Source organism: Chrysochloris asiatica, unplaced genomic scaffold, assembly GCF_000296735.1.
Source record: "Chrysochloris asiatica unplaced genomic scaffold, ChrAsi1.0 scaffold00043, whole genome shotgun sequence".
Lineage (NCBI taxonomy): Eukaryota > Metazoa > Chordata > Mammalia > Afrosoricida > Chrysochloridae > Chrysochloris > Chrysochloris asiatica.
In genome coordinates this window covers 17351452-17368436 of record NW_006408561.1, presented here as the reverse complement: position 1 = coordinate 17368436, position 16985 = coordinate 17351452, and the positions used below count along the sequence as shown (strand labels likewise).

At 37.1% G+C, this 16985-nt stretch overlaps 1 protein-coding gene across 2 annotated transcripts; it reads right to left on the bottom strand.

The window, feature by feature from the left end:
• Positions 1–822: 822 nt before the first annotated feature.
• MYNN (myoneurin) lies at positions 823–16031 on the bottom strand. 2 transcript variants are annotated; one of them, XM_006861817.1, is made up of 8 exons: positions 15959–16021; positions 14915–15081; positions 8519–9312; positions 7573–7732; positions 5945–6123; positions 4973–5056; positions 3871–3957; positions 823–1396 (listed from the first exon to the last, which is right to left on the bottom strand). In XM_006861817.1, exons 3-8 carry the CDS (start codon positions 9234–9236, stop codon positions 1134–1136), a joined length of 1491 nt encoding a protein of 496 aa, XP_006861879.1. In that variant the 5' UTR covers positions 9237–9312; positions 14915–15081; positions 15959–16021; the 3' UTR covers positions 823–1133. The 2 variants fall into 2 exon arrangements, with proteins under 2 accessions (XP_006861879.1, XP_006861878.1); XM_006861816.1 differs by having other exon boundaries at positions 997–1396; positions 14785–15081; positions 15959–16031.
• Between the last annotated feature and the right edge of the window lie 954 nt (positions 16032–16985).

Sequence of the window (16985 nt, the reverse complement as noted above, 5' to 3'; positions counted from 1 at the left end):
GTGATTTATAGTATGCATTAAGTTTATATTTAGAAAATTTTTATAGAATTTTACTATTTTTAAAAGTGCATAATAGGCATAAGAGATGCTTATCAAAAAGTTTTAAAGCCCAGTATATTCTGATCTCTAGCAATTTAAAAACCTATTAAAAATGTAATACTGGATAAAAATTTAAAACTGTCCTCTGATAAGACAAAAACACCAAATACCTATTTAAAATTAATTTTGAAAACATAGCCTCAAAATAACGCTAACCAAATTCAATACTTATAAGTCACTGGTTAACTCCAGAGTACTGAGTTTTAAATGAGTAAAAAATGTATATAATTTAACTTTTAAGAGAAAATTTTGTTTCATTCAGTAGTTACCTGCAATGAAATACATTAATGCTTTAGTACCTAAATTTCCTTAGGCATAAATAAGAAATGTTATTCCACCCCCTTGCCCTCCCACCACAAACACTCTCCATAATCTATGTACTGACCTATGGGGCTTATAAACAGCCACGTTCTTTGAGCTGGTATTAACATGGATTTTGGTTTAATTTTGAGGGAAGAAAAGTAACAAAATGCCCCACAGGTCAAAACTGAATCATTTAAGGGGCATAAAGATTCTGTTAAGGGTGATAAAAAAAAAAAAAAAAACACCAAAAAACCCTCAAAATGTTATAATTAGATAATGGTGATGATGTCTGCAGAGCATGATGAATGTATGAGTCACTGAACTACACATGTAAAAAATGCCAAAACAACAAATGTCTTATGAGATTATTTCACAATTTAAAAAACCTGAATCATATATGCTAATGGGTTTTACTTCAACAAATGAAGGACAATTCTAAAATGTAAAATAAAAATGGAATTAAGGTAGCTTTAAAAGAAAATAAAGCTTATTCAACCAAATTAATGTTACTGCAGTATATAATTCACTCCTATAAAAGCAGTGTGTATAATCTAGATATAAAAACCAAAAATCAAAACAAACATTGCACAGTAATGATGTAGCATCAGGTGCTTTTTTACTTCAGTGGATGAAAAATAATGGTCACAATGCAAATGAACGGCAATTTAATATGAACATATTCACCTTATCAGAGACGTTTAAAAGTTGCTATCAGATATGTCTTAGCAAAGTCAGTATAACTGTTGTAAAAAAATCAACTGTGGTTCTGAATATCCATTCACAGCTGATCTCAACAATGTATCTGCTGTAGGAGACTGATTATCTGTGACAGGCAGAAGCATGTGGTGGTCCTCAGTCCCAAGTGGAAGAGCCAGTGGTAAAGTCATATCAGAAGGCTTTACATCCATAGTTTCTGAAAAAGGACTTTTCTGTATGGAATCTTGTTCACTCAAAACATGATCCTCTATACTGGAATCTAGAGTTTTGTCTGCACCTGAAATGGAAAGAAGAGGGGTAGAATTACACTGTCTTTAAAAAAAACAAAAACCCTCCCACCAGAAGTGGACTAATCTGCTTCCTGTTCTAAGAATTTGCATTCCAACATCTACTTTTCACTCATGCAGTTTCTCTCCTGCTGATTTGTTCTCCTTGTTATCTACAAATCTAATCAGACCCTCAAGGCTAAGCGTAAGCACACACAGCCAAGCATACAGTTACAAAAATGGACTTATCAGTCTAGAATAGAGATCTGCTTATGATCTACAAGGGTGCTTCAAAAAGTTGAATTAAAAGACAATGGAATTTTCCCATGAACTTTTTGAAGCCTCCTCATATTTAATAATTCAACTAACTTAATTTTTCATACAATCTTGTCACATCTTTTATTACTATTTGACATTTTACTCAAGTGTACTTTAAATCTTCAACTTTTAATTCTCTTAAAGTAAATGCCAAGTTTTCTCCAACTCCTGCAAAGTAATTAGCAGACCTATATACATAACTACTCTATTTGCTGACTTAATGTGTGCAATTTTATGAGTTCAAGTTCAGAAGTATGGTATTTTCATTTATTTTTTCGAGTAAATTTCACAAATAAAATTTTTAATTTTCTGCCTTTAAATTTCCCACTAGTTTTAACATACTCTACCACTCTCGAGTGTTAACATGATTTCATTCTCACTGCCCTAATTAGAAGGAGCTCTGGTATCACAGTGGTTAAGAGTGGGGTGCTAACCTAAAGTTCAGCAGTTCAAAACTACCAGCCTTTCCACAGGAAAACGATAAGGCTTTCTGCTCCTGTAAGGATTTATAGCCTCCGAAACCTATACAGGGTTACTGTAAGTCAGAACTGATTCCATGGCACACCACCACCCTAATTAGAGGAGTCCTGGTGTGGTTGTAAGGTAAGCACTGAACTGCCACCTCAAGTTTGGCAGTACAAACCCACCAGCCACTTCTTGGAAACCCTATATACGGTTGCTATGAGTCAGTGTTGCTGTGGTTATACATATGACAGCTAACCCAAAGGTTGGGTCAGTCGGAGAAAGATGGGTCAGTCAGCTTCAATAAAAATGACTGTCTTGGAAACCCCATGAGGCAGTTCTACCCTGACCTACAGTGTTGCTAAGAGTTAGAACTTTTACCATCTTCAGACTTTGAACCACTCTTCAAAATATTAACCTTTTCCAAAATGCACCTCAGAAGGAATTACTATTTTTCTTCAATACTTTTGCATCTATTATGCCCTTCATTTGTCTTGTTATTGCAGTTACTTATAGTTCAGCTCCTACATTAGGGAGTACTGTAGCTATGTAGGATAAGCATTGGACTGGTAATAAATACTGATAAGCCCAAGGTCAGTAGTTTGAGTCCACAAGCTGCTCCACTGAAGAAAGATGCTTTCTGCTTCTGTCAAGACATACAGCTCAGAAACTATACAAAGTCACTACGAGTCAGAACCAGGTTGTAGACTTTTTAAGGGCCAGGTCTGTCTATGCCTTCTGACTTCATATTCCTCCAAATTATAAACTTGATAGGAATTTAATAAATGTTGAATTGATGACTTACTAAAAATTTTCAGATATTTCTACCTTAATGAGTAGTCTTTTACACATGTTGTTAAGTGCTATCTAGTAAGTTCCGACCCATAGCAACCCTGTATAGGGTTTTCAAGGAGCAATTGGTGAGTTTTAAACCACTAATCTTGAGGTTCAAACCAACCTTGCAGTCCAGTGCTTATCCTACAGCACCACACCATGACTTCTTTTTGTTGTTAAGTGTTGTCAAGTCAGTTCTGACTCATAGCAAGCCTGCATAGGGTTTCTGAGGAGCAGCTGATGGGTTTGAACCGCCAACCTTGTGGCTCAAATTGACTTGTGGTCCAGTGCATTAACCTTCAGCACCACACAAATAAAAGGAGCCTATTATTTGTGTTTTGTTTCTAAGTGTGGCAAACTAAAATGGTAACCACACTGAAATGTTTTCAAGGATTCATTTTAATAGTCTGGCTTTCCATTTATATCTATCCATCTTAATTTGAGATTGTCTGTTTGCCTATTTCTACGTCTACATTTTCTACTCCCGTAAGGATTTACACCCTTGGAAACCCTGTACAGGGTCGCTATGGGTCGGAACCGACTTGATGGCACTTAACAACAACAACACATTTCTGTTCTAGTATTCATGATGAGTTTCTTTACAATAACTACAGTAAACTCTGGGGAACATACTACAGTATATTGAATTATAATCTTGAAACATTTATAAATCCAGTTTTAAAGGATGAAATATTTTAAGTATGGTTTATTACAAGCTCAGTATGAAACAAATCGAGTGGACTTTTATTTTGCCAGTTTTAAAACTACTTTCCTCATACATGTATATCTATTTTTACAAATAAACATGTGGTTTACATGGTTAAAATTTACAAAACAGCACAATAAATTCTCAAAAATTACACACATTTACCGGAATGGACTTTTGTTTTGTGCTTCTTTAAATTTTTAATATCTGTGTAAGAATTTCCACATAATTCACAGATAAATGGTCTTTCTCCTGAAAAACAAGTAAAATAGTTACTCAGTATTGTAAGAAGCTGTAAATTTAAGATAAAAATACCAATGCTAATGGACACAAAATGATAATTATTATACTGCTTAATATTGAGCTATAAATCATATTTTTAATCAGTTCTAATACAGTAAAATGAAAAACTGTAGACACATAGGCTCTCCTTTTCAAAGCATCCCCATTTCAGGGAAAAGAGAACATCTTCATTAACAGAAATTTATTTGCAAACTAAAATTTACTCTTGTATTTCTATCAAGCATTTAATGAATACCAATTATATGCCAGACCCTTGCTAGAGGTACAACTAAGAAAAAAAAAGGCAATTACGATTTCTGATCTCAACTCACACACCACAATGTCCTTAAAAAGTACTGACAGAATAAAATGCTAGTTACAATCCTTTCGAAATTCAAAATTGCCCAATGCTTTAACACTGTGAAGTGAGGAGCATTAGAATATAGATGTTATCAATAAATTTACTTATTTAATTAAACTCTAGTAGGTACCCAAATTATTTTAGATAGAAATGATAAGAAATATTTTTAAAAAATAAATGGTTAAAACAGTACCTTTTTAAAGTGGTACTTTCCAAAAAGGTGTTACATAATTTTTTTTTTATACTACTTTCTTTAACACATCTGTAGTAAAATATATTCTTAAAACTTGTGTACTAAACACTTTTTAATAAGAAAATCAATCTCATGTTATCTTGGTATTATTTACTCCTTTTTATTTCTTAGTATATCTCTGGAATTTAATACAATTCATTAAAAGCTATGTATCTAGCATATTTCTTGGAAAAGCTACACAATTTTTGACCAAGTTCACATTCCAAACAACTAAAAAAAAATAAAATAAAAAGTTGATATTTATACATTAAAGTATTCCTACCAGTGAGTATGACTAGGTATCACACAGTCCATATTGGTTTAAAAGTTAAGGTTTATATAACAAGAAATTAGAGAGAACAAAAAGTAATGCATTCTCCCTAAACACAGACCTGTATGAGATCGAAAGTGTTTGTTGAGCTCTCCTGAGGAAATAAAACTTTTCCCACAAATACCACATATGTATGGTTTTTCACCTAGATGGAAAATAAAAGATAGCGAAGTGGTGTACTATACCAATATAATATTAATTACAAATAATTTAAAGTAAACGGTTCTAAAATATTATTTAAGTGAAAGTCTTTACATTGTATTTTAGAGGTATTTCCTGTAACTCAACTTAAATGAATATTAATAATTATTTTAGACTGTTCATGTAACCTGAAGCTTTTTATATAATAAAACTTTTACAAAGGTCCCTTCTAGGAGATGTGAGCTGGGCAAAGAGAATGACTTTTACATGATTTTTTAAAAATGTACATGCATCAACTCATATTTTAGTTCTTACTAGAAACTATTAAAAGGAAATAAAAGCATTTTAGAAAAGATTCCATTTTAAAAAAAGTATTCTACAAAAAATAAAAAACTTTGAACATAAAAAGTTTGTTTCAAAACTGATCCTCTGCATCTGAATTATCTGTTTATAATATTTCATTTGCAAATCTCAGAATGTGTGTAGAGGTCCTAAGAAGTTATAAAGTAAATGTTCTATGCAAACTCATTTTTGTATCCCAATTCCTTTATAATTTTATCCAAAAGAAATTATGCTTCAAGAGATTTAAGGAACCTTTCTAAGGCCATAAAACATGTGTTAGGTTCATATGTTGATAAAATTACCTTACTGATTTTAACATGTATAGTATTAATAAAAAAAAATTCACCCACAATGTATTATTCTAAAAAACCAGTCAGTTTTTATATCTAATATGTACAGGAAAATCATAAAGTTTAAAAACTTCTAGAAGTACAGCTATATAACTACAAAACTAATAATCTACCTTCTGTAAAGATCTAGTCTGTTTCCCTTTTCCTTTACCTACACCACCATTCCTCTTCTAAGTAGTCTCACTGTGTCAAACTCTTACCTGTATGTTTTCGAGAATGAGTGATAAGAGAACTAGAGACAGCAAATGCCTTCCCACAGGTATCACACACATAAGGCTTTTCTCCAGTATGCCTTCGAACATGGTAGGTTAATGTGCTGGCTTGGGCAAACCTCTGTCCACACCGATCACAGACATATGGCTTCTCTCCACTGTGCTTCCTTTTAATAAACAAGCAAAGTTATAGGTTGGTGAGTAAAACAATTTGAAGATCAATCTATATAGGCAATCTTTTTCAGTGCAATTTCTTACACAATATTTTATTTCCATTCATCTGAACAGACTAAGAATAAATATTTAAAATCGAAGTTATTTCACTATAAACACTGCTAAAAATAAAGGTTCTGGTTATAATCAAACAGTAGTTTTGAAAGCAGTTCAAAAGTTAAGACACTGTCTTTACATGGTTGTCAGATGGTCCTCTAATACTGCCCAGCAAGTATTCTCACTCATGCATTCATCTACTCTTTGAAACTCTGTCCTCATACCTCCAACATTCACTTCTAGCTGATGTTCTCGCTTCCTGTTTCACTGAGAAAATTTTAAGCAAACAGAAGACATTTTCACTATCATAACTATCCACCTACTGGGGATCTGTACCTACATATTCTCTCTAGTTAACTATAAGAGTGAGAGTTCATCTAAACCAACTGTACACTGCAAATCCTATTCCTTTCTTGCCAACTTAATGATCTCACTCTTGTATTTACCTAGTCCTCTCCTGGTGTGGGACTATAGGTAGGATACACACTGGACAGCTAACCACAAGGTTGTTAAGTTGTTGTTAAGTACCTTCGAGTCGGTTCCGACCCATAGCGACCCTGTACAGGGTTTCCGAGGGTGTAAATCCTTACGGGAGTAGAAAGCCTCATCTTTCTCCCGTGGAGTAGCTGGTAGTTTCGAACCGCTGACCTTAAGGTTCGCAGCCCGATTCGTAACCACTACGCTACCAGAGCTAGGCAATTCAAACTCACCAGCAGCTCCTCAGTAACCCTATAAAGGGTAACCACCAACTCAATAGGACTCTATGACTTCCATTTCCCCATCACAATGGAGCACAGCATACAGATATACTGATTTTTCTCCATGTTGGGAAAAAAAAAAAAAAGACAAACCAAACCCACATTACTCATCTTTCAATCTCAAGAATGAAAGCTTTAAAAATGATCTACAAACTCAGGTCCCATCTGGATTCCCTTATCATTCTGATCTTATTTTCTAGTACTCTTTCTCCCAGTCACTACCATCCCTCTCGCTACCATGTTTTTTTTTTTTTGTGGTCCCTTGAATGTGCTAAGAATGTTCTCTGGTAGAATAACAATTAGAATCCTACTGTCCTGAATTCTAATCAAGGAGCCTGGTGGTACAGTAGTTAAGCATTCAATTGCTAATCAAGAGGTTGGTGGTTGGAACCCACCAGCCAGCTGTTCAGTGGAAGAAAGATGTGACAGTCTGCTTCCATAAAGATACACAGCCTTGGAAACCCTGTGGAGCAATTCTACTGTATCCCATAGGGTTGCTATGCATCACAATTGATTCGACAGCAGTCAGTAAACTAAGATTATGGTGAAATGACAAAAGAAAAGACTAAAATTTTTTTTTTTTTTTACCTTGCATGAATCTTGAGATTGCTAGAAGTTGCAAATTGCAAATTGCATACATCACATTTATATGGTTTTTCTTCACCATGATGCATGCGACTATGGAAGACTAGCTGGCATTTCTGAGCAAATCCTTTATCACATAATTCACATTTGTATGGCTTCTCACCTAAAGGAAAAAGTATATGAAACATATGATGAGAAGAAAATACTATTTGCTTCACGTAAGCCATATTAGCTTTCAAAAGAGTTTATCAATTTAGGTCATAAAAAAATGTTCACTCGTAGAAGTAAAAGCAAATAGGATCTTTTTTCCAGATTCACTACTAACCTGCAGAGTTAAAAGAAATGAATGTTTTTCAATTCATGGTGACAAGTGATCAAAGAGAAAAATACTATCTCATCTTAAACAGTAACCAAACCTAAGGGTATCAATGAGTGCTCACACTTTACCTATAAATAAAGGTAAATGTAAAGGCTGAGTGAGGAGCATAAGTGTAATAATGCTAATAAACAAGTACAGAAGTAGCAAGGCTGAGTTAGTGTGTAATGATAAAGTAAGATTCTAAAGAGAAACCTCAGAATTGGTCTCAGCTATAGTTACTTTTCTCTTTATCAGTTTTACTATCTGTGTTTCTGTTAAATACTTGGCAAACTAAAACCAACTTCATACTTATTTTAACTACTAAGGAAGAAGGTATAAAGAGCTCATGCATGGGGACGTCATCAGTTATAATAAACTATTAAATGCCCAACAAGGTCATTAAAATACGTAGTAAAAACTGCAAAGAAATTTTCAATGGTCTAGCCTACTAAACACTTTTATGAATACAAAACATACCAAATTTGGAGCACAAGTAGTCAACTTCTGCTCCAGTAATACACTATCTATAAAACAAAATTGTTTCAATCAAAGTATTAAAAACAATGACCTATCTCTACATCCCAGTCTTACCTGTATGTGTTCTTACATGTGTTTTCAGCTGGTTGCACTGGGTAAATGCCTTTCCACACAAGTGACAGACATAAGGCTTGACTCCTTTGTGTATTCTCATGTGCCTTCTCAAGCTGCTTGCTTCTGAAAACACTTTCCCACATGTGTTGCACATTGGCTTGGCCTTGGAATACCTTTGATCTAGCTCTTCCCCAGAGCTCTCCAGCTCATAAGGATTCTTGACACTGGCTATATTAGACATAGAATGTTCTTTCAGAGCACAGTTTGGCTGGGATTTCCCACGTTTCCGTTTCACAGTGACAGCTTGCACAATATCCTGTGCTGGAAAAGTATTTTCCACAACTGATGTCAACTCAAGTTCTGAATTATCATTTCTTTGTACAGCTTGTTCTGTTATGGGTGTGCACAACTTATTTGCATCTAGGAATAATTCAACAGATGCATTATCTAAAATGTCACTGGAATATTGCACTGTTGTTTTAGTCTGTTCTGCTTTCTGGGAGTTAAAAGCCTTCTTCTTCTTTTTAGTTTGAGACTTCCTTCCCAAAGCTCCTTGCTTAGGGTTTGCCTGAACTAAATCTGCAGATCCTTCTGCTTTCTCCCGATTGTTATAATCTCGTAGAGTCAGGAGGCAAGTCTGTTGATTCAATTCGATGTTTCCAGTAATACTAGATATCTCTGTAGAAGAGGGATTAGCAATAAAAGCAAAATCTTCCATCTTTATTTTACATTTAGTGACCACCTCTTCCACTTTGAGATAGTCAGCAGCCTGATGAATTTCTTTAACATTCCAACTGTAAGGAAACAAGGCTAAATGACAATATTCTGATCAAAGAAAAACTGTTTTTGAATCAGAGCTGCACAAACACATCAATATCTTTTACAGACCTACAACAAAACAAAGCTGAAAAATGCATAAGAAAATAAATGAAAAGTAATTAATTCAGAATAATGTTCATATGCTGTTAAGTACCATCATATCAATTCCGACTCATAGTAAACCTGTCTAGGATTTCCAAGGAGCAGCTGGTGGGTTTGAACTGCCAACCTTGCGGTTCGCAGTCTAGTGCTGATCCTACAGCACTGTATCAAAAGTCCAATGTTCATACAAAAACTCCAATTTCAAACAACTTTAAATGTCGAAAAATGATGACTATTCATAGCTACCTAAGGACTACTAAACAAAAAGAAAAGACTAAATTTTATGGCTTAAAATATACTTGAAACATGAAGTAGTTGTTGGAAACATGCAGCCTCCTTTCATTCACTCTGCAATCTGGTCAGCTATGCTGCTGGTTCACGGACCACACTTTGAACTGTGGGGACACATCCTCAAATAATCTTTCTACTTGTAGCCTTCTTTCCCAAATATTGTTTAGTTCTTCAGGAAAACAGATCTCTTTTCCCTTTTCATTATATGTATGAGCCAGAAAGAGGTTTTAATCGTTAACAGGTAATAGTACGTACACAATCTTTAAAAAGGAAAAAGGCCAACAAATTTTACAGAAATTAAAAATAACAAGTGTCATGAACCTCTAACAGTCACTGAAGGCATCCTGAGGAACCTATAAATTTGTTCTCATCATCTTGTAATTAAATCTACTTTTCCTCCAACTGTATGTTTCCTTAATTTAGCATTATTATATTTTTAAAATTTGTCTTTGATTATTATAAACCATTTTTAGCTCATTATATATTAAACAAACTTATAGGCTAGTTTGGAAACCTAATCATCATTTTGTTTTTGTTGTGTGCTGTCGAGTCGGTTCTGACCCATAATGACCCTGTATAGGGTTTCCAAGGAGCAGCTGGTAAGCTTGAACCACCAACCTTGTAGTTCAAACTGACTTTGCAGTCCAGCACAGTAGCCCACAGCACCACACCATCAATCTGTTGTTGTTGTGATGTGCCGTGGAGTCGGTTCCGACTCATAGTGACCCTGTACAGGGTTTCCGAGGCTGTAAATCTTTATGGGAGCAGAAAGCCTTATCTTTCTCCCACGGAACAGCTGGTAGTTTCAAACTGCTGACCCTGAGGTTAGCAGCCCGAATCGCAACCACTACGCTACCAGAGCTCCTTACCATCAATTTACAGAGCAATTTATTCTCTGGGAAAACCTATCCCAAGCTTCTAAACATACTCGTATTACAAATAAACTTTTGCAACTCAATGTGTTGCAAATGGATCTTTCCCCATAGTTAATAAAATGTTACCTTGTTTTTTAATGGCCTATTTAGCTATAATTTTGGAATAGAGAATGATTTATCAAGTTAATTCTCTATTTGCAAATAATATAAATGCCCTCTTACTTAACTTTTACAAAAAGTATTTTTTCATGTACCACTTAATAACAACAGTATATAATAGCTTCATTCTACAAAACCATTACATTTATTCTTAAGCATTTTTATTGACTGTAGAAAGCCTCTTTCTCCCACGCAGCGACTAGTGGGTTCAAACCACTGATCTTGTGGTTCGGAATCCAGTGCTTATCATAAAAAACCCCTTGTACTTAGTGCTCCAAAATTAACCACCTAACAGATAATGCAGATGGCCTTTAAGATTCATATAAACTAGCATTACATCACATACAACTATTTGGTACTGAACCAATACTTTGCAAAAATCTGTAACTGTCTCAGGCTAGCCTACAATCTCATAGTTAAGAGAATCAATCAGCATTTGTTTACTTCACTAACTGATCTTGTACTTTAGTTTACAAGCATAGTGCTTTTACATGAATAGTCTCAAAGATCATTAAATTAGTCATGTCTATTACCAGGTATGAGTCGGAACCAACTCCACGGCACACAACAACAACAATTACCAGGTATGGAGTCCTGGGAAACCCTATACAGGGTCACTGTGAGTCAGAATTGACTCAACAGCACTTACCAGTTGCCAGGTATGTGACCAAATGCTTAGTATTAGCTCCTTTAATCTTAAAAGAAATTAAGTAACTTGCCAAGATTTGATCAAAGCAAATTGGCTCAGAGTCCACTTAATTCTCTACAATTCTGCCTGTTTTCTTAATCACTGAGTTGCACAGGCTTTCTATTTTGGTCTTCTTTTACAGCTCTGGCTGGGTCAGAAAAAGATTGAACAAAACATATGACTCTTCACACTGGTTCTCTCCATGATATTCAAAGTGTGTCCAACTCAATTCAATAAGCTTTATTCTGGCAGAGTTTATTAAGAAAGGAAAATCAACCAAAATTCATTGGTTTTGTGGCTATTTTATATTGTTATTGTTAATTGCCATCCAGTCGACACCAACATACAGCAATCCCATATGTGTAGAGTAATACTGCACCATAGTAGTCCTGGTGTGGCGCTGTGGGTTAATGCACCAGACTACAAAGTTGTTTGAACTGCAAGGTCGGCGGTTCAAGCTCACCAGTTGTTCCCTGGAAACCCTATATAGGGTCGCTATGGGTCGGAATGGACTCAATGGTACTTAACAACAACAACAACGTAAGGTGTTCAAGGCTGTGACCTTTCAGAAACAGACTGCCAGGCCTGTTTGCTGAGGCACTTCTGGGTGGGTTTGACCGGCCAACTTTTTTGCTGTCTACACAACCCAGCCACCTTCTTTTTTATTGTTGTTAGTGCTGTCAAGTCAGTTCCAACTCATAGTGACCTTGTATCGGGTTTCCGAGGAACTGCCAGCCTTACAATTAGCTTGTGGTTATTTTACATTACTTGTTTTAAATTCTGTGGCGTCCTGAGGTGGTGCTGTCGGATAAGCACTAGACTCACTGGACAGCTAACCACAGGTCCGCAATCAAACCTACCAGCTGTTCCTTGGATCGTTATGAGTTGGAACTGACTCGACAGCACTTAACAACATTTTAAATTCTCAAGTCAGAGGTATCTGCATAGTCAACTATTAAGAATATTTCAATAATTCATCATTTGAGATTAAGCTATGACACTCCACTATTCCTTTAATCAATTTGCTGAACTGACTCATATTAGGATTTCATTATACCAAAATTATAAAAAAATTCAAAGTAGCACAAATGTTTCCTTTTCAAAAGGATTAAGGAGAATCCTAATTATACCTTAAAAAAAAAAAGTACACTTCCATAATAAACTACAATGTAATAGGATTATACACATATTTGCTTAATATGTACATGCATAGATAGTGAAAGTCAGAATGAACAAGACTGCCTTGTTTTCCAGCTCTAAAGTTTTCTGCCTCTGACAGGGTGCAGTCTTATCACTTTTTGATTGCTCTTTACTAGTGGAAGATTTAAGTTTTCCTTCTCTGACAGCTTTCTGCCTTACATGGGTTCTTGCTTTCAAAGCTTTTACTGTATATAAAGCATTTGAAAAAGCATGAAAGAAATATCAAGTTATTAACAGTAGTTTTCAGTCAATAACAAAATTTCAGGTGTTTCCTCTTCTTTCTGTTTTTTTGAAGACTTTCTCCAAGAAATGTAGAATTAAAGTAAGAAGGAAGAGTAGAAAAGACTAAGATGTACAACAGTATCTTTATGAACTATGTTATGCCAATTGACCATGTTGTCCCCAAGATCTTAAGTCTTAAAGCCCAATAAGGCAGTTCCATGAGGTTTTTAGTTATGTCTGGAAAGTATCCATAACTATGCCCCCTCCTTCAAGTACATTCTTATTTTCACAGAACACCAAGGTAGTTATCTCATTTTTACAGATGGGGAAACTAAGATCCAAAGATCCTGAGCATGAGTTCCTTGCATCATCCTCAAGGAGACAGTGACTGACAGGCAAGATTTAATTCCAAAGTACATAATCTTTCTATGGAGTGCCTTGGTGGTGCTTGCTGCTAACCAAATGACTGGAGGATCAAGTCCACCCATAGGCAACATGGAAGAATGTCCTGGCAATATGCATCTAAAAATTAGCCATTCAAAACTTTACAAAGCAGTTCTACTCTGACACACGGGGTTACAATGAGATGGAATCATCTTGACTGTAACTGGAGTAATTGTTCTACAGTATAGGATTATGACAAATCTACTCCTGCTCACAATTTCTTAAGAAATGGAAGAGAGCAGGGCAAGTTAAGTAGTTTCTCTGTTATTACACAATTCATCTAATCAAATAGTTCATCATCTAAGGGAGACACACAGTACCTGCATTATCAGATTCTTCAGAACTTGTTTGTGCTACGATAGCATTAATCACACTAGCATTTCCAATCTGATTTAGGCACCTGTATTGGTGGTTTGGTAGCGTAGTGGTTACGAATCGGGCTGTGAACCGCAAGGTCAGTAGCTTGAAACTGCCAGCTTCTCCGCGGGAGAAAGATGAGGCTTCCTGCTCCCATAAAGATTTATAGCCTTGGAAACCCTGTTCAGTGTCGCTATGGGTCGGAACCGACTCAATGGCACTTAACAACAACAACTGGTGGTTTTACGGAGCTCTGGTAGTGTAGTGGTTACGAGTCGGGCTGCTAAGCTCAAGGTCAGCAATTCACAACTACCAGTGGTTCCGCAGGACAAAGAGGCTTTCTGCTACCGTAAAGATTAAAAGCCTCAGAAACCCTACACAGGGTTTCTGTGAGTTGGAAGCGACTCCAAGGCACATAACCACCATGGATAGTTTTGGAGTCCTGGTTTGGCACTGCGAGTTAATGAGCTGGACTTCAAGGTCAGTTTAAACTATAAGGTCAGCGGTTCAAGCTCAACTGCCAGCCACTCCCTGGGAACCCTATACAGGGTCACTGTGAGTCAGAACTGACTTGACTGTACTTAACAACCTACAGACCTAACAGCAGTAATAGTCACTTATGCCGCAATGAGGTTCTTGTCCAGAGTCAAGATTTGAAAGAGATTGCACATTGCTATTTACGGTTCCAATGGAGTATGATTAAATAACCAGAGGTTCTTCCCCATCTATACTCTCCCAACCCCATAATCTCAAGAAGTAAAAAACACAAAGCAAAAGGAAAGACCAGAGGAAACAAATAAACATCAAAAAGCAATGGGTGATTGCCAATTCAGAATTCACTGTTTAACCTTCAAGTTTACAAAATGAAATCATGAACTTTGTTTCAGTAGGTAAATCAAATGCATCAGAAAGAAAAGTCTTAATCTCATTAACACTTGTGTTCTTTATGCTTACAAAATGCCATACTTTTTGTTCATTCCAAGTTTGTGACAAACGGCTTATCAGTATTTGAAGATTCGGCTTCAGAGACAGAATAGAAAAAATACAAACCTACTGTAACTCTACTGCTTATCAACTGACTTATATTAAAAATAAAATGTATACTTTACCTGTCAAGGTTTAAAGTTCCTGTGTATATAAACTCCAGCAGTTTCTGAAATCCATCAGCCTTCACCTGACTCTGATCAAGAAAGACATTGTTCTCAGAAGTGTTTCTGTAGATGGCACCAAAATATTCACTAAAGGAAGCAAGCACATTCCTATGAGCTTTAAATTGGAATTCCCCAATCACTACAGTGCAGTCACAAAGAAAGCCTGCTTCCCGTTGTTTGTTCAATCTCTCTAAAAGGTGCTCACAGTGGTGGGAGTACTGCATTTTGTTATCGGAATGGAATTTTACCCTTGTTCTAAAAGACAAAAAAAAAAAAAAAAGTAAGTCAGTAACCACAAGTGTTCATCAAATGTGTGCTCAAGCCTTTGATGGACCAGTGCGGTGAAAAGAACAGAGGAGCGAATATGAACAAAATATAAGGTCTCAACTGACCCCACAGAGATACATATGCAACAGTTTTCAAAAGCTTAAGAGTTAACAGAGACTGGCTTTCTACCTTTGCATTTCACAATGGACAACTACACAATCCTTTGGATACATCAATACATGAAAACATTTCGATGAGCTAAAAAAGGCACAGTAAATTTCACAGTTGCATCGGTTGAATCCTCAGACTTTACCGTTCAGTAGGTATTTTGTTAAGTGCCGTAGAGTTGGTTCCAACTCATAGCGACCCTGTATATGCACATTAAAAATAACAGACCCCTAAGAAAGACATGCTGAAATAGATGGAGAATGCTCAATGTACGAATTCTTCAAAATTAGCTCTGAAATCACTGAAGCTTGTTCGCTTCCGCGGTGCACACAGTTGTTCCAAAATGCGAAGCGGATACCCAAAGGGCGGGGAATGTTAAAGGCCAAGGGTTGTCGACGCTTCTGTCACGCGTCCAAAGAAAGCCACACCTCCTCCCCTCACTCCCTCTTCACTAGCGGCTGGACTGGAGAGTGACAACCAAAGACTATCCCTTCCTGCTTCTGATGCCCTGCCCTCTGCCTAGCTCCCACTCCCACAAATGCCTATAGCAGAGGTTGGGGCCAAAGTCACCACCGGGGCTGATTCAACCAAGCTTTCCACATTAGCACCTTCGCTCGAAATCCAAGAAGCTTGCCCTCCGATAGCCCAGGGTCAGAAGAGACCAGGACAGCCAGCTGGGGTTGAAGATTGAACTCACCGATAGCAATCCAAGAGGGAGCACAGTTTCTTCACTCTCTTTCCGCCATCTTAGGAGGACGTCACCGCGCCACGCTCCGCCTCTCCCTTCTTCACGATGCCGTCACATCCGGCTCTGTGAGTTGCAGCGCAACGCGGGAGACTTTGGGACTTTGGAAACCCGAGTCCAGCCGTGGCAGGACCGAAGTCCCAAAGAACTCACTCCCTAGCATGACAGAGGTCCCAGGAAACAGGGTTGTCATGGATACGAAACCTAAAGGCTCGTTCACAGCGCTCCACTTGTCCTCTTCATTCTGAGCAATCTGCTGACGAGCATCTCACTCTGGGCACAGATTCTGGGCAGACCCCAGACACCATTCCTCCACGAGCCCGTTTCCAAGAGTCGAATTGCGAGTTGTATGCTGGGGCTTGTAGTTCTTCGTCTTCTCCCATCATCCTCTCCTTCCTCTGGATCCTCGCGAGTAGAAACAGCTGCTTTTTGTATGCTTGGGCTCTCAGCCAAAGGGGAGTTTTGAAGTGAAACTGATCACCCCTTGTCCGTTTACACGCCCTAAAACTCTTTTGATTCCCTAGGTTCTGCCTGCTTCAGCCACATGCAGCCCAGATACCAGAATGCCCTTACCTGGAGCTAGTTGGAGTCTGAGGTGCTCGGAAAGCGAAGCAAAGCAGTTGGGCATCCTGGGCATGCGCAACATTAAAGGAAGGTGGGCTTTATACCGGAAAAGGTTTTCCTGCACCAGGACAAGAAACATTTTACTGCAATTATTTACATCGAGTTCAGATTTCTTTATAAAGTGAAGGAGAAATATTTCACTTACTTTCGTAATATGCAGGAACAGGAATTGAGAAAAGTCGTGTTAAATGCTCGGGTAGATTCACCCCTCGTATTGAAACGACATATTGCATTAGGCAAATCTGCACAAGACTTTTTAAAGTGTTGAAGAGCAAAAACGTCAGTTTGGGGACTAAGGTGCGCCTGACCCAAGCCATGGTATTTTCAATAACCTCATATGCATGCAAAAGCTGGA

What these genes read in the sequence shown, in the direction of transcription:
- MYNN (XM_006861816.1), bottom strand. Translation starts at nt 15,050, where the DNA reads ATGCAGTACTCCCACCACTGTGAGCACCTTTTAGAGAGATTGAACAAA. An exon ending in GGAACTTTAAACCTTGACAG is followed by an intron (nt 9,313 to 14,784) that starts GTAAAGTATACA and finishes GTTTCCTTACAG; the next exon opens with TTGGAATGTTAAAGAAATTC. An exon ending in AATCTCAAGATTCATGCAAG is followed by an intron (nt 6,124 to 7,572) that starts GTAAAAAAAAAA and finishes GTTTATTAAAAG; the next exon opens with GAAGCACAGTGGAGAGAAGC.